General features: G+C 44.1%; 1 protein-coding gene across 7 annotated transcripts in view; it reads right to left on the reverse strand.

The window, feature by feature from the left end:
- SH3TC1 (SH3 domain and tetratricopeptide repeats 1) overlaps positions 1–21176 on the reverse strand; it is a 41340-nt gene extending 20164 nt beyond the window's left edge. The window contains exons 1-4 of one of the 7 annotated variants that reach the window (XR_014551934.1): positions 6655–7917; positions 3974–4226; positions 2964–3091; positions 394–499 (exon numbers count right to left, since the gene is read on the reverse strand). Coding sequence is in view for 6 of the 7 variants with exons in the window: in XM_083630124.1 (XP_083486250.1) it covers positions 394–499; positions 2964–3091; positions 3974–4205 (466 nt within the window). In the remaining variant the exon portion in view is untranslated. The other 6 variants (XM_083630124.1, XM_083630126.1, XM_083630125.1 and 3 more) reach the window with 6 other exon arrangements.
- Between the last annotated feature and the right edge of the window lie 174 nt (positions 21177–21350).

Below are 21350 nucleotides of genomic sequence, written 5' to 3' on the forward strand. Positions count from 1 at the left end.
ATAAAATAAAATAAAATATCATTGTCATCATCATCATAGTGCTCAATTATGTACTTTTAGTTTATGACACCCATCTTCAGCCAAACAGAAATGGAGAGCTTACAGTCCTCAGTTTTATCTAGTGGAAGCTATGCTGATAAATATTTCATCCTTACAAGTGTTTTCACTTTGAGTAATGAGCAAAGGTGTTGAAAACCCTTCCATTTTCAAGCCCTTTGGTACCTGTAAAAATCCAACAGCATGTTTCCAACAAAGAAAGCAGAAAAAATAGCAAGCATTGAAAAAAGCTGGTTTATATTTCTTACTATGAAGAAATGTACTGTGAGGACTTATATTTACAGTAGCAACAATCACAAAAAAATCTTAACTTTCCTATAGGCAGAAGTGCTTTACCAAGGGAATAATAAGTTACAAACTTCCAGATTTCTTCAAAGGTCCAAAATGTCACCACTATTAGTTGGTCTTCACTGTGAATGGACAGCAGCCTGGCAGACAACTCCTAAGAAAGGCAAAAACACCCATGTGTTGCTGATTGTTGCTTTTGATTAAATTTATATCCTGTCCTTCCTCCCAAGGGAGCCTAGGGCAGCGAACATGTGATGAAACAATACAAATTCTTTGAAACATCTTTAAAATATAGATATATTTAAAAACAGTTCCAATACAGATGAAGACAATACATATATGTGAGTCCTATGGAAGGAACCAGTTAAATCATATTTGAGCTAAAAGAGAAAAAATCATGGTGGAAATAATTAAACCACAAGTTTGCCCCAAGAGAAACAGACCTACGGAAGCTACATTAGTGATTGGAGTGAGAAAGCTGCACCGAGTAAAGCAAAAAAGCATACATGTATTTTGCAACTAGGGCTTTTTTCCTAGAAAAAGAGGTGCCAGAACTCGGTTCTGGTGAGTTCCAGCTGGAAAGAAAAGCCCTGCATGTGTTAATAGGAATGTAAGTTGAGTGGTCAATGTACACAACTGGCCATTGTGCAGAGTCACCAGGTTTCAGAGAAGGTGCACATAATCCTGCGAGTTTATCTTTGAGATCACCTTATGCCATCTCTGCCACCAGACCATTTCGATTTGCGGAACTCGCACTGCTACAGGTGCCACATAATAATTGTTCAGTGTTCGAAAGAAATCAATCTTTTAGCGTGGCAGCACTCACAATTTGAGACGCCCTGCCTACTGACATCAGGCAAGCACCTTCATTGTACTTTTCTCAGTGCCTACTAAAAACATTTTTGTTTAGACAAAGCCTAACCAGATATGCAGAATGTTCACATATGTTTTAATCCATTTTTAGCTTATTGCTGTTTTAATTAATTTAATCTGAACATTTTAAATAATTTTTAACTGTTTTTTTACTGATCATTGTATTGTTTTGTAAATTGCTTTGAGATTTTTTTATTTTTTTATTTTATAACCAAGTGGTATATAAATTGTATGAAACAAACAAACCTTTTGTGAAGAGAGAATTGCATATTCCCAGTCAATATACATAATTTCCAACAGGTCTTGGGAAATGAGCATATATTTACTGAGTTTTATACATTCTCCAGATATGATGCATAATCTCCAAAGGGAATAAAAATAAAAATAAATAAAATATTGTCCGGTAGCCCCTTATAAACTAAGGTGCAACTGGACCATTTTTTATTATTTTTATTTTTATTTCAACTGCGTCAGATCAGCACGGCTACCCACCTGAATCTAGAATCTCCAAAGAGGTTTGGGCATGTGTCAATTGCATTTGGTACATTTGCTGGGTAATATGCACATTGACTGGTTAGTATGCAGAGTCTCCAAGAAACATGCCATTTTCTATTTCTTGTTCAGAAGTGTGCAATCTGCACTCCCTGGGCTGCTTCAGTGCCAATCTATAATCTTACATGGGCCACAACATACCCAGCCAAGCTGCAGGAAAAAGAAGTGGGGGCCCTCTAGATAAATCCTAAATTTTGTCTGCAGTCCAGGTCCCTTCTCCCCAACCTGACCTGGATGCTCCACTCAGCTGAGCAGCACAAGGGGCAGTGAAGAGGAAGGAAAGTTTTAACCAGCAGAGGCAAAGAAGACTGGACTTGGACTTGGACTAATCTTTCAGCAGTGGACTGAGCCAGAAATGGCAGTGGGAAGGATTAGCGGTAATTTACACCCTTTCTCTCCCAGACCTCTTGCCTGGTTAAATATCCCTTCACCTGCATTTTCCCATGATAATTGGGCCCCTTGCTACTATTAAACTTTTTCCTAAACTTAATAGCAGCAGTGGTGGGGATGCATCAGAATGATGGCAGGGGGAGGGAAGGTTTAAACTTTCCTTTCCCTGCAATTCCCCTTGTGTGGCTCAGCTGAGGGGGGGGGGGGAGAGAGAGCAGGACTGCGGGGGTGGGGTGGGGTGGGGAGGAGCTAATCTTCATCCAGAGACGACCTTCCTGTTGCTCGTCTGATCAGACTGCACATCGCAATAATCCTTCTTGGGTTGAATTGTGAGGAAAGTGGGGTGGGTGTGGAAACGCCTCCTGGGAAGCAAAGTGGGCGGAAAGAGATTCATATCTGTGCCAGGCGCCTGAAAGCAGCAAGTGATCCTGTGAATAACCCTCCTCTCAGGCCATTTAGGGCTTTCAAGATGAATACTATAACTGGCCTGAGAATACAGCAGGTGCTGTTATTTCAGCTTTATAGCATTCTAAGCGTTGGCAGCCAAGTTGACAGCTTTGCTTTATCATACAGCATCAAGAAATAAGGTTGACTTCAGCTACAGAGCTAAAATTATTGCCCCCTTAAGTTGTGACCATTTTGTGGTTTGCAGGTAACAGAGACAGGGATGCCCAGCCCTATTTTCTACACGAGGGATAGCAGGCTGTGCAAAAACAATTCCCATGGCTTATTATAGATCCTGGAAGCTTAATTTTGTGGCACTGAGGGCAATTGTGGATAATAACTGGTTGTAAATGACTTACACAGAAAACTGCCCTGGCTTTTTTGTCATCGTTTTCCAGAAGACGAAGTCGTCCTCTCAGATAACCCTGCAGCTGAGAGTCAGGAACCCCCGTCTTACATCTTACCATGGTTATCTTCAGGGGTAAATCTGAAAATATGTGTTTGGTAGAGTGTGAATATGAACATATGATTAACCTACTTATACTGAAGTCAGATTACTTCATCTAGCTTAGAACTGTCTACTTCGATTGGCAGTGGCTTACAGATGCCTCTTCCTTTTGCAAAAGGATATGTGAATATTTGCAGTATTTCACTTTTTTATTATGAAAGACAAGGAATAAAGACTATACTATATATACTAAATATAAATAAATGTGGTAAAAATTAGAATACCAACAGTAGTACAGTTCTATGCATATTAACTCAGAAGTAAGTACCACTATGGAACTTACTTCCATGTAATTTTACCTATCTAAAACATCAGAAATGTCAAAAAGATATTTTCATCATGTATAGTAGAAATATTCCATTGTTCAAAATGTGTTGAATAATATTATGAGCAGAAACACTGGGAATTTAAGTAATGAAGTATGCTCTTCAGCAGAGTAATCTCCTGAACCACAGCCAGTTGAATGCAAGCTGAACGCATTCATGAATGCAAATTATCCCCTTACTTATAACAGAACTTCAATTGAGACACTCCTTTTTCTAAGAACAAAACCAAATAAATAATACAACGTTACCCCTGTGATTTTCCCTTTTAGATTGCAATGCTACCATAATTGACATAGTTTCACTGGCAACATATGAGTATTGAAGCAGATTGAACTATTCTTCTTCTTCTTCAGGTATCTGAAGAGGTGTGCATGCACACAAAAGCTCATACCAATAACAAACTTAGTTGGTCTCTAAGGTGCTACTGGACAATTTTTTAAAATTTTATTATTATTATTATTATTATTATTATTATTATTATATGTTTGAGGGTTGAGGAGAGGTGAAACAACTGGAGGACGTTAACAGGCCTTACCTTTTTGCTGCTGCTGCTGCAATGCAATTCTCTCATTCACATTGGACAAAGGCACAAGCTTGCAAGGAGAGGTGCTCTCTCCCAGTGGCTCGGCGTTCTCTTCCCAGCTGGTTTTCTGCTTGGGTTGCAGGTGTGAGGGAGAGATGCAAGGATTCTTTCCCTCTGTGACAGCATCATACTCAGAAACAGATGTGCCAAATTGTTCTTCTCCTGTTGCTACTGAGGACTCCATCTTTTTCAGGTACTACCAGCTCTATAAAAAGCAAAATACCACACAAACTCTGTTGGTGTCGCTGACGTGATATAGTATTGTGGCTATGAGACTGAGCTACCACTTCCACTAAAGAACTCAAGAAAATGTCTCTCATGAGAAAAAGAATTTGTTTCTAGATAACAGTCACAGCCGCAGAAGTCCAAGACTATAGTTTTTAAGCAGGCTATATTAAGATGGATTGAGTGGCTAATAATAACAAGAACATTAAAAGCATCTAATATGGTAAAGGTACCTTTGGATCAATCAGTGACTGTTGGTATTGTTCAGCAATTGATGGCTGAACAATTAAAAATGATCTGATCAATGTTTGATGAAAATTAAGAAAATGAACCAGATGATAATGGAAAAAGGAGTCAGAGGAATATGAGGCAGAAAATGGAAATGGGGAATACACAGAGGCCCCAGACCAAACTGATGAAAAGTTGGCAGGACTAGATCAAGAAATGATCAAATGGAAGGAACCTGGTGGTCATGTGGAAAGGGAAAGGAAAATGGAGATGACCTCCATACAAGGATTTAGAGGACAAATAGAAGATAAAGTCACAAATGATTTGGATTACTATCTGGATATAGTGTTGATGAAGTGAAGAGCAGAAAAAAAGCTTTCAGTCTTCATTCCTGGCCTTTTTTTAGTTTTAGCAGAGAGAAAGTACTTTGCATACAATCTGGAGTGAATTAAGAGAATGTTGCTATTAAAAAGACTGGGGAAAATAAAAATGGAAGGTCTAAGAGGTGGAGATTGGGATACCATCGTAAACACAACAGGACACGGAGCTGAACATATGGATCTGGATATGAACAAGCAGATATATAATGAGAAACAAAAATAGAATACTGGTCCAATGTGTGATCTTAGCGGAGGGACTATGGACATGGATAGAATAATTTAGTATTATTCAGTATGGAGTAATGATGTGGGGAATTAATAAAGGTAAAATTAAAATGGTTAAAATTCATTAATAATAATAATGGGTGGTGGTTCTTCTTTGGATCAAAGCTGATTTGGAGGAAAACTGCATCAAAATGCAGTATTTCATATGATACAGGATATGGGTTGCTGCTAACATTGTGGGTACACATCTTCCCAAAGTAGTGCTGGGATCACACTGGACCGGATGGGCGTATGGACACAGTCCTAGTTATAGTTGCCACCTGACCACTCAGGACCAAGGCAGGATCCAGGAGCACCCTTAAGCCGCTGATCTTTCAAGAAGCCCCATATATTTTAAAGTAAGCAACCCCCATCCAGAACAGGCTGCGCAGCTAATCCTGGATTAGTTCTCCTATTGCACCTCTCTGTCTTTACACGATTAAACCTCAGCTTGTTAATCCACATCCAATTAATCATTGCTCCCAGATAAAAAAAAATTAGACTTCTGCTGTCTCTCTGGAATCAAAAGAAAAGGAGAGATACAGCCAAAGCTCATAACCATATTCCTATTTATGGCACCCCATCCTGCACCCAGAAGAGAACTGCTTTTCAGCAGCAAACACCAGAAACCCAACTAAATGTATGCCATCAATTGCCAAGGATTTGCTGGGGTGCATTTGGAGGGAAGAAGCAGGAGATGGGGGGGAGGGGCTGTTTCATCCTTTCCCGGCTGCCGTATTCCCTTTTTCCCCTTATTAACCTACAACTGGGAGAAAGTGGCCAGGGAAATAAACTTTCAATAGTAAATTGCCCCCTCCCGCTGCTTCTCCTTAATTATAAAATGGCCCCCACTTTGCACACCCATGGTAGACACCAGCTGGGAAGCTCTTGTTTACAGTTGTCATTCAGCTTTCATTCTGTTAACCCCCAGACTACACCAGCTGTCATTTTGACCTACACGGATAGGGGGAAAGACAGTGTAAAGTGTGCATATGGAAGTGTGGGGGAATGACTTAGGACTTAAGGGTTCATTGGATTTCATATTCTAGGAAGAGAAAATAATCTATCCTGTGCAAATTGCTGAAAAGCTGAGTTTTACATCAGTTTGCCATTCCTGCCCCCCCCAGGCACCGCAACTATTTTATTTTACAGACTAATCCCCTTCTCTTCTCATGCATTCAGTCTTCCTGCAAAAAGCTGCGTTAGTTGCCCAGTATGTGAAATAGCCGCAGAGAGGGCCAGCCCAAGACATTTTGCTAGTTGAAGCAGAACGCCAAATGGTGCCTCACCCCAACCCCACGTTAAGGTCAAAGGACCATAGTAGGGAAAGTTATGTTGGCACTTGAGGCAGAAAAATCTCACAAGTGCCTCTTCCCGACAGTCAAAATACAACAACAAAATTAGAATAGCTAACAATTTGTTGCCCTTGTTCTGAAGTAAACACCTCACTCTGCCTAATGATAGGGTCGGCCCCATGAGAGCCACAGAACTGAATCAAAACACACAAACAAAAAGTCTGAGAGAGAGTACACCTACCTCCCAGCCTTGCTGGTTCCTAATTTTCACTTCAGCAACATAAGGCACATTTTACCAGTTTTGTTCCAACCAATTCCCGATACATCCTTTCCTGTTTGAACCTCCCCCCACTTCTCTTTTCCTGTTGGCTCACATCTGATCTGGACAGTTTAGCTAACTCTGCAAGTTAGTTGACCATTAACAGACACTGTTCATCTTAGAGTCTCTTCTTTAAAACTGACTTGTTGCTCTTTGCCTGTTGAAATCCTGAACTCCAAGTTAGCAGATTATATCCTTTTTATTGCTTTCAGCTTTTAGAACCAGCGCATCACTCAAGGGGCAGACTTCAGCTCTGCTTTTGCCTCCTGCAATCAACAGCAGAATAAATGGAGGGGCTCAAGTCTTCTTGACCAACAGCTCAGGCTGGAAGCCCTTCCCCAGGCCCTGCCAAGGGGGGACCCCCATGTTTACTCATTGGTGAAAAAATGCCAGTGTTCAGGGACCTGTCTTCTCACTTCATATATCCTAGGATGGAAGCCTTTGCACAGAAAACAGGCACTGTGCTGAGCCCTGGATCAAATTAAGCCCTAATAGGATCAATGATGGAACCACAATGGTTAAAAACATTTAGCATATTGACTATAATCCAGCCAAATCACAACATAGTAAAGTAAAGGTGCAAGTCAGAGTGACACACAAGCAGCTCAGCAATGTTAGCACAGTTCCACTGGGTGTGCCAAAGGAACAATCACTGCATAAAAGGTCCTCTCTGACACATGGTCACCAACTTCATAGACCTAGGCAGCGGACACACCAAGATGACCTCTGACTGAGACCTCAGTGTGCGGTCTGGATGGTATGGGTGCACATGGTCCATCACATAGCTCAGGCCCGTTTAGGGTTTTATAGCTTAAGCACTTTAAAATGGGCCAAGAAACATAGCAGAAGTCAGTGTGTAGCTGGTATAATACAGGAACTGGTGAAGCTGACTGTTGTGCACCCATTAGGACTGTGGCAGCCACAATCTGAACCAGCTGAAGTTTCCAGACTGCCTCTAAAAGCAGCCGCACATAAAATGCATTACAGGAGTATGAACATGAGCAGAGCATGGATCCCTGTGGTTAGGTCTACCTTCTCTAGAAACGTCTGCAGTTGGGTGAAGCTAATAAAACAATCCTGGCTACCAGATTTAAATGTTTTTATGTTTAATGTTTAATTATGCTTTCATGTATGTTAGAAGGCACCCAGAGGGGCTGGGGAAACCCAGTCAGATGGGTGGAGTGCAAACAACAACAACCACCACCACCACCACCACCACCACCACCACCACCAACATTACCTGGGCTTCCCCAGTCAGGAGCACACAAACTTGTGACCCAGGGCTCTTACAATCAGTCTTCCTGACCAATGTAGTTTTTCTCAGTCTGGAACCATTCATGCTCACCTAGATTGAGTCCACACGGGTGGGTGTGGTTACTTACTACGCATTTGAAAACCCTCCCCTTGATAAGGTTAAATCATTACTAACATAACAATGTAAGGTGATGCCTAAACATCAGGCTCATGTGACCAACTCCTTGATGACCACAATAAAATTAATGCTGAAGACCAGATTCAATTCAACTCAGGGCTTATCTACCCGTAATCTGCTGCTTTCTTCTGGGGAAAACTGCTCTTTGGTGCTCAATCGGAGCAAACAGCAATTCGGGTTTTCTCCAGGTTGATGTTTGCTCCGGCTGAGCACAAAAGAGCAAGTTTTCCCTGGGAAAGGAGTGGGGCAAGGGGGAAACCGCTCAGAGTTGTGCTTTCTAGACACGGAACAAGCAGAAATGTGGATGAGCCCTCACAGGGGGTCTTCTTTAGCGGTCAATGAATATACAAGTCATAATGTTGTCACTGGAAGTAATTAATTTGACTGATCTATATATAGATCTATATAGATATGGTGACCTGACCTACAATAGAATGTATAATAGTTAATTGCAGCCCTAATTTATGTTACTCTATAACTTTCTGACTCATAGGTCATATTTGGCCCAGCATGGGTCCCAATTTCACCCACAAGGCCATTTTCCAAAAACTATTTGATTTTAAGTGAATTGCCATCTCATCCAAATTCCAGATTTTGGTCAGGTGGTCATCCAGTCAAGTTATGCTGTTACTGAGAAGGGGGCAGAGGTCAAGCAAATTTAAATTAGACATGTTTTTGCCACATGTATGATTGATTTTGGCCTTCTTCTGCTTTCATAAATACTACTAGAAGGAATACAATTTTAAAAATCATAATTTGACTCCAGACTTAGGGCTTGTCTACATTCAAGCATTATTTAGCTGTTGACTGACTTTCCCCTTATCTGAGTTAGACAAGAGTGATCTACACTCACATGTACCGTATTTTTCGCTCTATAGGACGCACTTTTTCCCCTCCAAAAATGAAGGGGAAATGTGTGTGCGTCCTATGGAGCGAATGCAGGCTCCCTGGCTTCAGCGATAGCAAGGCAAAGCCTCCGAAGCCTGCGCTCCGGAGGCTTTGCGTTGCTTCCGCTGAAGCCAGGAGAGTCTGCTCTTTGAGGCTGGCGGTGGGGAAAGCAGCGCTTCCCCCATCGCCAGCCCCAGAGATTGGGGGGCAGCGGGAAGGCGTGCGATGCCTTCCCGCTACTCTCCAACCCGGGTTTGAGGCTGGCGGTGGGGAAAGCAGCGCTTCCCCCATCGCCAGCCCCAGAGATTGGGGGGCAGCGGGAAGGCGTGCGACGCCTTCCCGCTACTCTCCAACCCGGGTTTGAGGCTGGCGGTGGGGAAAGCAGCGCTTTCCCCATCGCCAGCCCCAGAGATTGGGGGGCAGCGGGAAGGCGTGCGATGCCTTCCCGCTACTCTCCAACCCGGGTTTGAGGCTGGCGGTGGGGAAAGCAGCGCTTCCCCCATCGCCAGCCCCAGAGATTGGGGGGCAGCGGGAAGGCAGCGATGCCTTCCCGCTACTCTCCAACCCGGGTTTGAGGCTGGCGGTGGGGAAAGCAGCGCTTCCCCCATCGCCAGCCCCAGAGATTGGGGGGCAGCGGGAAGGCGTGCGACGCCTTCCCACTACTCTCCAACCCTCCTGTGGGCTTTTGGGGGAGATGGGGGAATTCCCCCACCTCCCGCAAAAGCAGGCAAAAGCCGCGCGCTGGGGGCTCCGTGGCTTCTGCTGGCTTTTCTAGGAGGTGGGGGAATTCCCCCACCTCGCAGAAAAGCCTGCAAGAGCCATGCAGCCTTTAAAGAGCGCACAGCTCTTGGGGGCTTTTCCCCAAGGAGGGAGAAGGGACTGACTGGCCGAGTCCGTCCCTTCTCCCTCCTGTGGGCTTTTGCGGGAGATGGGGGAATTCCCCCAGCTCCCGCAAAAGCAGGCAAAAGCCGTGCGCTCTTTAAAGGGGCTGCACGGCTTTGCTGGCTTTTCTAGGAATTCCCCCACCTCCTAGAAAAGCCCGCAGGAGCCGCGCACCCTTTAAAGAGCGAGCGGCTCTTGGGGGCTTTTCCCCAAGGAGGGAGAAGGGACTGACGGGCCGTTTCAGTCCCTTCTCCCTCCTGGTCGAAAAGCCCGCAGGAGTCACGCGGGGCTCCTGTGGGCTTTTGCGGGAGGTGGGGGAATTCTGCCACCTCCCGCAAAAGCAGGGAGAAGGTCTTGGAGTAGCGCACAGGCTGCGTGCAGCCTGTCCACTGCTCCCAGAGCTGGGGGGGGGATCATATTTTTTCCTTGATTTCCCCCCTGAAAACTACGTGCGTCCTATGGGCCGGTGCGTCCAATCGTGCGAAAAATACGGTATTTCCGTTCATAACAGTAGGCTTCCCCTTCAAATGTGCTGGTTCTATTATGCCTAAAAAATATCAAGAGGGCATGCAAAGAGGGCTTTTGTGTGTGTGTTTTAAACCCACGCAAAAGTGTGCAGAAGCACATAGGCAATTGTAAATTTTCTTGTGTGGTTTTCTGAGAGATGATATGAAAGGGGGAGTGAACTAGGACGAGTTACAAGCACCCCCAGAAAAGAAATAATTGAGCAAGTAGTGGTCATGGAAAGAGTAGTAGAAAGTGACAATTGATCCCCACCCCCCGCCACCAAAAAACCCTCACCAAAACAAATAGTATGAAGCATTATGAAGCCCCATTTCCCCCAACTTATTGGATTAACCCTGCATTAGGTAAACCTACATTTTCAGGGGGAAAGCATAAAGATTTGAGTTTGAGGGTAACGTAAGATGGACTAAGCAAATTAAATGCGAATACAAACCGTAAACTCCAGTGCAGCCAAACCCTAACAGTCCAAGTTAGCCCCATTGAGTTCAACTGTATTCAATTACAAGCATTTATTTACAGGATTGCAGTCTGTTTGTTGCCCTTAGGTCCAATGAAATCAATGTGAAAAGAATGTCAGGTCTATCCTTTTTCGTTGATTTCAGTGGGCATTGTGTGCAAAAAAGCATACACACACCATCTGATTGGATTGCCCCAGCTACTCTGGGCATCTCCCAACAAAATATTAAAACACACACAAAAGACCTCAACAGAAAGCATAGTGTGTGCATAGTTTTTGACGACCTGTCTGCGGACAAACACCAGCTCCCTTGGCCAGTAAAGCGAGATGAGCACCGCAACCCCAGAGTCGTCCGCAACTGGACTTAATGGTCAGGGGTCCCATTACCATTACAAACCAGGGGTCAGCAACCTTTTTCAGCAGGGGGCTGGTCCACTGTCCCCCAGACCTTGTGGGGGGCTGGACTATATATAGAAGGGGGGGGGGAATGAACGAATTTCTATGTCCCACAAATAACCCTGAGATGCATTTTAAATAAAAGGACACATTCTACTCATGTAAAAACACAGATTCCTGGACCATTTGCAGGCCGGATTTAGAAGGCAACTGAGCCGGATCCGGCCCCTGGGCCTTAGTTTGCCTACCCATGCTCTAAACCCATATTAGGAAGATGTATATCCCCTTTATGTTTAAGATCACAAGCTGTATGTGATATTCCGTTCTCATTCTACTCAGGATCCAAGTCCAGCTATCACTTGGCTCTTTCTACATAAAAACAAATACTCAAAACATGTCCACCTACAATCCCTTTTGGATAGTTTGATGCATTTAGGTTTCTTTTGAAAGGAAGCTGAGATATGCATGACATATGAGTGGGGGAAAGAGAACATTTCCTTTTATTGTTTTCTTCAGGGCCAGCACAGCTTCCTGCTTCACTGTGTCTGCATGGTCAGCTGAATATGCAGCGGATTTTCAGATGCAGCCATCTGAAACACCCTCGTGGAGTGCAGTGGTTGGAGCAGGGATAGGCAACCTAAGGCCTGGGGGCTGGATGTGGCCCAGACGCCTTCTCAGTCCAGCCCGTGGATGGTCCGGGAATCAGTGTGTTTTTACATGAGTAGAATGTGTCCTTTTATTTAGAATGCATCTCTGGGTCATTTGTGGGGCATAGGAATTCGTTCATATTTCCCCCCCCCCCCAATATCCTCACAGAACTCTAGCCCAATGGGTGCCATTAATTTGATTTTGAAATTATTTTAGAATGATTTTAGAATGCTGTGTTACTTTGATTGTTGTTAGCCGCTCTGAGCCCGGCTTCGGCTGGGGAGGGCAGGATATAAACAAATTATTATTATTATTGTTGTTGTTGTTGTTGTTGTTGTTGTTGTTGTTATTATTATCCTCTGTTCATCTATTTACTGGTTGTCCTTTTAGTGAGAGTCATTATTTATGTATTTAATTTAATTGTTTTATTATGATATAACCCATCCTGGGACTTTGAGTGAAGAACAGGTAATAAACGTTTCTTTTTTAAAAAATCTGCAAAGGTTTGAGATTTTGAATCTGAAAGGTGGGGACTGGGGGAGAATTAAGTGTGCCTGGAACCAGTGGATTTAATAGAACGGCGGGCCGGATTAGGCCCCCTAAACTGACTTTGGACATGGCTGCTCCATAAACATCTGCGGAAGCCACTGTGAAAACTGAAGTAGGGCGGTCTTCCTTCTGGGTTAGTAAATGAGGAACACTTTTGTTTCTGACTCTGCCAGCTGCTAGCATGCAACCCAAAAGATTTCCCCCCAAGGAAAATGCACCTAAAAAATGTTTGCCCACCTCTGCCTTACTGTGTTCTGAAAAAAGAAAAATAGGTCTGACATAAGATGACACATCTACATGTTACAAGAAAAAACTCTCCCTCAATATAGTGTAATTTAATTACTGGTGGGTAGGGAAATAATGTATGGCATAAAACATTCATTTCCCCTCTGTCTGAATCCATTTTTTTTTAATGAAAAGGAGAAGATGTACACCTTTCAGTACTGAAGCTGAAGGATGTGCAGTCAGATACAATGTTTATTGTGATGTTCCACAACAATGTGCATTCAAAGCATGTTAATAGAATGCATATTAAATCAGTATCAAACTATTTCTCCCCAATCTACATCTCCCTTCATACAAGCTGCATTAATAATAATAATAATAATTATATTTATTTATTTATTTATTTATTTATTTATTTATTTATTTATACCCCACCCTCCCCAGCCAAGACCGGGCTCAGGGCGGCTAACAACTGATAATAAAAACAAGTTGATTAAAATACAATTTAAAAGATTAAGATACAACATTAAAACATTAGGGTGCAGCCTCTTCACAGGAGGAGAAAGGAAAAAGAAAGAGGGGGAGGCGAAACAACTCTGTCTTACGGGCCCTGTGGAAAGAAATCAGATCCCGCAGGGCCCTGGTCTCATGAGACAGAGCGTTCCACCAGGCCGGAGCCATCACTGAAAAGGCCCTGGCCCTGGTTGAGGCTAATCTGACTTCCTTAGGGCCTGGGACCTCTAGGGCATTGCTATTTATGGACCTTAAGGTCCTCCGTGGGGCATACCAGGAGAGGCAGTCCCGTAGGTACCCGGGTCCTAGGCCGTGAAGGAAGATTTGCTCCATCTGGAAGGCCATGCAAGTATCTGTATGAAAAATAGAGATCATAGACACACCAACATCTTGTCTAGTTGTCCCTTAAAACTGTGGGATTCATCCAGCCTCATATACGGTAACCAACATGTTTAACTCTAATTGATGCATGCAGGGGTTAAGACCATAGAGTAAGCTGTCCTTAGCTAGGTCACACCCCCTCACCGTGGGAAGACAGGTTACTTAACTCTTTGTTCTCTTCCATTTTCTCTCTTCAGCCATGTCACCCTACCCTGCTCTAAGATCAGACCACATGGCTTTAGCAAGTCATATTAGTGTTTCTATACAAAAATTTTAGAAACTCTTACAACTTTTTAAAACGATGTTGTTCTGCCTGCTTTTTTCTTGCTGCTGCATGGGAAAGCACATCAATCTGACCTCTGAAAAAATTGTCAGTAAACCATTTTTAACTTACCGAACCCGTGGTCTCTTTCTATATTAAGGGAAGTGAGAAACTTAGGAAAGAAACTTAGAAGAGGATATTTTAAAGGTCTAACAGCATATATTTCCAGTATTTTACTTTACTGCATGTTTTGTGATTTTAAATATCTGCTACGGCTCTCTCACCACAGAAATCTTGCAGGCAATAACTCTGGCGTCATCTTGCAACTCATTTCTTTATGGTAGTTTTAAGGAACTGCTCCAAGTGGCTACCATTGCACCATAAATTTTTAAAGACTTCCCCAGGTAGCAGTTACAAACCAAGCAGCACACTGGAAGCAAAATAATCTGACTCCATCTGCAATGCTCCCTACCACAAACCCTAAAAGCAGTGAATGACATCAGCCCTTATATTGATCCATACTATATTAATCCGTATTATATTAATCCAGTCATGCTGGTTCAAGCATATATCTGGAAATAAGTCCCATTCCAATCTTAAATTCAGATGCACTTTCATAATTCACATCCAAAATAAGATTAAAAAATTGGACCCATTTAAGCCATATGTTTTGACGAAACTCACAAGCAGGACATGTAAACAATAGCTCTCCTGCTTCTTGTTCCCAGGTGCTGGTCAGAGAGAGGCAGCCATCTCAGGTGAGAGGTACTACAGAGCGGCAGCTAAAGGGTATTGGAGGAGGGAGCGCTATATGCCATGGGCCCTCCCTGCTATGCTAGTTTGCTGCCCTCAAGCGCAGTGAAAGATGCTGTCCTATTCCCACTGTCAAAGAAATTCTGTGTACACACTATACTTTTAAAGCACAATATTCCCCCCCCAAAAAAAACCCCACATCCTGGGCACTGTGAGGTAAACTCTAAGCCAGGGGTCCCCAAACTAAGGCTCGCGGGCCAGATAAGGCCCAAAGGACTCGTTTATCCGGCCTGCAGTGACCCCTGCTGCCTGCTCGGTTTTACCAGTGCTGCACTGTGCGTCTTCCCACTTCTGGGTCAGAGGAGCACCAGAAATAGCTTATGCGCAAGTGTTATTTGCGCACGCACGTTATTTCCGGTGCACATCCGAGTCGGAGGAGGCCCGTGCACATGTGCACAAGCTATTTCAGGTGCTCCTCCAACCCGGAAGTGTGCCAGAAATAGGGTGTGCGCACGCATGTGGGCACACGCTCCCCCACTCTCCGGCCCGCCATGCAATTGGCGCTGGAGACACTGGCCCGAGGTGCGATAAGTTTGCTGACCCCTGCTCTAAGCAACCCTTAACAAACTGGCTGGCATCTTGCCTGTTGTCTCAGCCAGCAAGATGTCTTGAGGCAGTTCTCCTCATCGTTTCAAAACTACTCGCCTCCTCCTGGCGTGCTCTGGTCCATGGGGTCACGAAGAGTCGGACACGACTAAACGACTAAACAACAACAACAACCAGCTGATTATTAGCAAGAGAATAAATGGTGTTCAAATCCAGAAAAAGCCAGCTAACGCTGGAGCAGCCCAACAGGAAGAAGCACCAAACACATCATATATGCCCCCGACTTGTTTCCTTGCCAGCTTTCTATCTTCACATCTTGTGTTAAGGGGTTGTTGTTTTTTTGTTTATTTGTGGAAGGAGGAACACTTTAATCTAAAGGCTAAAAAGCAGTTGATGTGCAATTACCATATTTTACTCACTTGGCTTTTCCCTGCAGCTGACGCCTTAGAGCAATTATAACATCTTATAAAGAATATGAAATCAAACATTAATTATCAGCTGAAAGACAGTTAATTATCTCAGAAGAGAACCCAATGACCCTGACACAGACTGAACTTACTCCTCCAAAAAAATATAAAAGTACAAAATAAAATTATTTAAAAACAAAAACATGAATATTTCCCTAGCAGAGAAAGAATAACGTGCACCTCAGTTTAAAACCAAACTAAAAGAGTAACAGCATGAAGTTAAATTATCAAACAATTACCAAACAAACATACATACACACACATAATAAGAAAACATTGCCTCTTGACTTCATAAATGTAGGGATAATTAAAAATAGCTAAATCATAGTCATAGAAATATTAGTTTAACTCCCACCCCAATGATACCCTATTTTATTTCTTCATTTTTAGGGCCTTACAGGACAATCCTTGCTCAGAAGTAAACCCTAGTGAATTTGGTGGGGCTTATTCCCAGGTAAATGGGGTTAGGATTAAAGCCTTAGTTCCAAAGTAAAATATTAACTAAATGCTTTGTCCTTGTATATCTGGCACCTAATGCAGAGAACAGAATCCTGAAAGCTTGAGTCACAGAGAGAGATGGAGACACTCACCTGACAGGGGAGGCAAAGCAATCCAGCTGTGAGAAGGCCAATAATGGGAGGTTTCAGCCAGTAAATTGGGCAGGTGGGTGAATTTAAAGGGTAATGCAGACTCCATACGACAGTATTCCCTGTTCTGGCACCTTCAGTCTTTCCCTTGGCCCATCACTCATGTTCTTTCTATGCAGGAAAGATTGTACAGTATTCATCTCTGCTAACCATTGCTACGTTGAAAGGGAATCTACTGATTTCAAGCAAAGCTCTCTGAGGTACAAATCTTCATGTGGGAACATGAGGATGCTTTGTGGCCACTGTGGCTGGAGTGTTAAAGAAGCCCAGGAGAGGAAGCAAGACACAGACCCTGTTTCACTTGGGAAATTCCAGATAACTAAATCAACATAGGGGCCCCAAATGGAGTGGAGTTGCAGAAGGAAGTGGGAAACGGAGTAAGCAGTGGGTTGGAAAGCAGATATGTGAGAGGATCAAGGCAAAAACAGGCTAAACAGCTGGAGAAGGCCTCTAAGCATGTCAGTGGATGGTCACAGGAGCCGGGCCTCTGGGAGTGTGGGGGGCAGAAGGCAGAGGACCAAGAGCCAGAAGCGGACTGAATTCCAGTTATTGGCCTGAACTAATGAGCTAAATGTTAACTGCAGGTGTCTGGCAAAATGTTATTAGATGGAAGATATATGTGCCATTGTTGGTGTCCTATGTGCATTGTAGCTTTGGAGTGTACGAAGGCAGTCAAAGTAAATGTCCTTAAAACAAAGCAAACAAAAAACCTGCAGTGGGTGGGTGGGGGGACTGGAATACGGCTACCAGCTTTTTGTTTTACTGGCGTGAACCGTATGTGTTTAATCACAATCTGAACAGTAACTGAGCTGGTGAAAATCTGGCAGCTTTAGGTTCACTTCCTGTTTATGACCATAATCCAAGATGGGGAGAGAAAGACACCCATCTGCAGAAGTCAAGTGTCTCCACAAAGCTGTAGTCCAAACTGTATTTTACAGTCATAAAAATTAAGACGTCGTGGTGAGAACTTGGTCGGAGAATTTGAGGGAGGTAATAGCATGTCCACTGGATACACTTTCCCTTTAAGCAGCTGCTGTGGGCTGTTTGAAAGCTCCAGAAATATTTTGTTCCTGTTATTTTAAATATTTCTAAGCCATCTTTCAAGGCAAAAAGCTCTCCTAAGGCAGCTCACATAAAAATATAGACTTGCAATGCAAAACTTCAATAGAATACCATAATTTTAGAATAGAATACCAACCATTTTAAACACTATTTAAACCCATCAGTAAGACAGCTACTAATAATCCAGAACTTGCGAGAATGAAACTAAAGAAAGGATGACCTCATACCTCTCTGAATTGTTATCACTGAATGCCTTAAAGCTGTCGCTGGATGTCTCTTGGTGTTTTCCAGAACAAATAAATGTTATGGTGTTAATAGTCCCTCAGAGGATCATTATGAATAGCTCATGACAGTTATTTTCCAGATCTGGGAGGAGGAATGTTTTTTCATTGTCTTTAAAGACAGCTGGCTATTTCTGCCACATGGCATTCTTCAGGACCATAAATCAAAGTATAGCCACTCCTGTACACGGTTTGGAACAAATTTCTGATCACTAAGGATTTTAAAGTAATGGGATTATTATAAACTGGTTGACAGACATGGCCATAATAAAGCAATGTCTACAAAGGTCAAAGGAATATCTCAAGACTGCTCATTGCCAGCCCAATATTTGGTCCGTATTCACAATTCCAGCAAGGAAATAGAATGTAAAAAATGCAGCTTGTGATGCAGATTTACATGTCAAACCTACACATTCCCTCGTTTACTCTATCACCAGCTTGACAGAAAGTGCAACGGTCACGTTTTAGTTTCCGATCCCAACGCAAAGCAACAAGCATTCAGACTAGATATAGGTATGTCTATCCAAGAGAACTCTATAGGATAATCCACATGGTCATTTCCTGCGCATTTAATTAATTGATTAAAATCCCACTTTTTCCCCTCAGGGAGCACCCGGTAGTGTAGACAGTTCTGCCCCTCCCCATTTCATCCCTACAACAGCCCTGTGAGGTAGGCTAGGTTTAGAGGCGATGTCTGGCCCATGGTCACCCAGTGAGCTTCATGGCAGAGTATGGGGACTAGAACCCTGGTCTCCCAAGCCCTAGTCCAACACTCTGCCAACTGCACCACACTACTACAATGTGCAGAGCAGGGGGAGAAAACTTCAGGCTAGAGGAATCTGATTTGGCTTTCATGTCCATCAGCTAGAACCAGGTGCAAAATAGTCGTCGTAACAGGTAGACGGATGCAAGGGACAGGGTCCCGCTGAGCCCAGGAATTAGCGATCAGCCCAGAACCAAGTTCACAGGTCCTTTCACACAAAAGGCCACTATTAGCGATCAGCCCAGAACCAAGTTCACAGGTCCTTTCACACAAAAGGCCACTATTATCTTCCCACCCCAGCGACTTAGCGTAGGGAACAACAGAAAAGGTTTTGTTCCTCCTGAGTGAGATGATTCAGACACCAAGTTCTTAATAAAGCACCCAGAATCTTGCTTAAAATAGTCTTTCAGCATAGTCATTGTACAAATTTAGGAATATATATTACGCCTAAGAGCTCAAAATCTATTTAGAAATGGATTGGGTGGGTGAACATACTGAAACTTACCTCTGATAAGGCAGAGATGCTATCTATTAGCGGTTCTGACAATCTGGGTGAGGATATCGCTGTGCTCTGCGAACGGTTACACTTCTGATGAAGTGCCAGGTGTGCATCTACAGGTATGGCACCGGAGGGTCTTCCCTGGATGTGCTGGTGGAATTGGCAGAAACACAGAGTGCCTTTTGGAGGCTGTGGCCGGTTGCTGGTGGAAACCACAGGAGGGGGGCGAGTGTCCTCGTGGTCGAATCCTGCTTGGTTTGCCACAGACAACTGTTCAGTCACATGGCTTGGGCCATGGGCCTGATCCAGCAGGCTCTCCTTATGTTCTTATGCAGCTTTTCCTATAGAAGTTGGGCCTCCACCCTCCTCTGGACTAGATTCCCACAACGCTCTCTACATGGGAACACTTTTTGAAACAGTCTGGAAACTTCAACATGTGCAAAATGGGCCTGCTAGTCTGTTATCTGGCCCTGGAATATAACAGCATATATAACATGGATCCTGTTCCATATGCACAGGATGTGCAGAAGCAAAGTTTGATAATTTTAGACTCTGGAGGTGTTAGAGGGTAATATGCAGGGCCTCCCCCTTCTACTTGTGGTCATGGGCCTATAAAGGTTCAAATATTCAAATATGTGAGGTAGTGGAGAATGCTGATCATATTTGAGGGAAAGGTGGAATAACAGCTAAACAGTGCTCAACTGTCGACAAGCCATTGTCCACCACAACAGGTATCAAGTCATCAAGATGTTAAATAGATAATATTCCCAGTGTTCTGCTCCACTCTGTCCCTACTGTCACACTTAAGTGTAACCAAAAGAAGCCAGGATGTGAGGGACAGAGGACTCAGCTACATTGGCAAAGAAAAGGCGCTTTATGCGTTCTTTATGCATTCTAACACTGTGACACCAGATGGCGCTGTGGAGTTCCATTTTTGCTAACCCGATTTCTCATACAAAGTTTGCAATGCGTTTAACCAAAACGCTTCTTTAATCCAGCCAGAGACTTGCTTTTGTCAACTTTTTTGATTGCAGTCTGCCTCATTCTGCAGATTTTAGTTGCCACGAAAGAGCAGCAAATTGTTAGTTATTTAATGCATCACTGCTATATTTCTTCTGCCAGAGAGCAAGAGGGATTTTCTGCCTCAGGTGCCAAAATGAATCAACCAGCCCTGAGTGAGTAATGTGTACTTCGACATAGGGATGGAATATCCGCTGTTCCAGCTCAGGCAGCACAGCATATTGGACTGAACGTATTGGAGAAGGCTTGGTGAGGAATCAGCATTATATCCCCTTGCATGTCCAAAACGACACTTGATTTACCCAGATCATACGTTTCCATGACCTGGAGGCTCTTCCCTTTGAGACGCACAAGCATTCTCAACATCAGAGCTTCCCAAACTGTGTGTCACAACACGTACGTGTGTTGGCTGCAGTGTGTAGGTGTGTCGTGCGAACGCTCCCTGCTCTCCTCTGGGTTCTGGAAAGTGCTTTGCCAGTAAAACCAAATTAATGTGTCACAAAATGATGCATGTCTAAAAAGTGTGTTGCCAACATGAAAAGTTTGGAAAGCAAAGGTGTTTATCAGTTACCCCAGGTCAACTAAGCTTTGTGCCATCCCAGATAAAGCCAGTGGACAGACTTCCCCCCACCATGGCATTATATCTGGCCTAGTGCTTCCTTTTTGGCAAAGATATTTCCCATTTCAGTAACTGTCCATATACATGGTAGGCTCTTCTTCCTGTGCGTTTTTGAAGCTGAGGTTGGCTGGCCATCTATCATGCATGCTTTACAGTGGTACCTCAGGTTACATACGCTTCAGGTTACAGACTCCGCTGACCCACAAATAGTACTTTCAGGTTAAGAACTGTGCTTCAGGATGAGAACAGAAATCGTGCTCCGGTGGCGCTGCAGCAGCAGGAGGCCCCATTAGCTAAAGTGGCGCTTCAGGTTAAGAACAGTTTCAGGATAAGAACGGACCTCTGGAACGAATTCAGTTCTTAACCCGAGGTACCACTGTAGTTGCGATTCCTGCCTTGGAGGGGGTTTGGCTAGATGATCCTGGGGGTCCCTTTCAACTCTACAATGTAGGAGTGAAGAAGGAACTGGCCTTCGCGCCCCAAAGCAACCGTCCAGGAAAGAGCGCCCGGCCCAAGGAAACCGTCCCGCGCTCCTACACGCGGGGAATGCAGGTGCGGCGCGGGGGGGGGGCGCCCCAAATGCAGCGGCTTCAGGAATTCTTTGGCTGTCGCGTTTCGCGCGTTGCGAGGTCTTCTCCGCGCCGCCAGAAGTGGGCGCCGGATCGACCACCGCCGCAGCCCCGGGCGCTTGGCTCCTGCGGCCCCGGCGGGCTGTAGGCGCTCCGGAGGGCGGCGGGGGCGGC

Source organism: Podarcis filfolensis (assembly GCF_964270895.1).
Source record: "Podarcis filfolensis genome assembly, chromosome: 9".
Lineage (NCBI taxonomy): Eukaryota > Metazoa > Chordata > Lepidosauria > Squamata > Lacertidae > Podarcis > Podarcis filfolensis.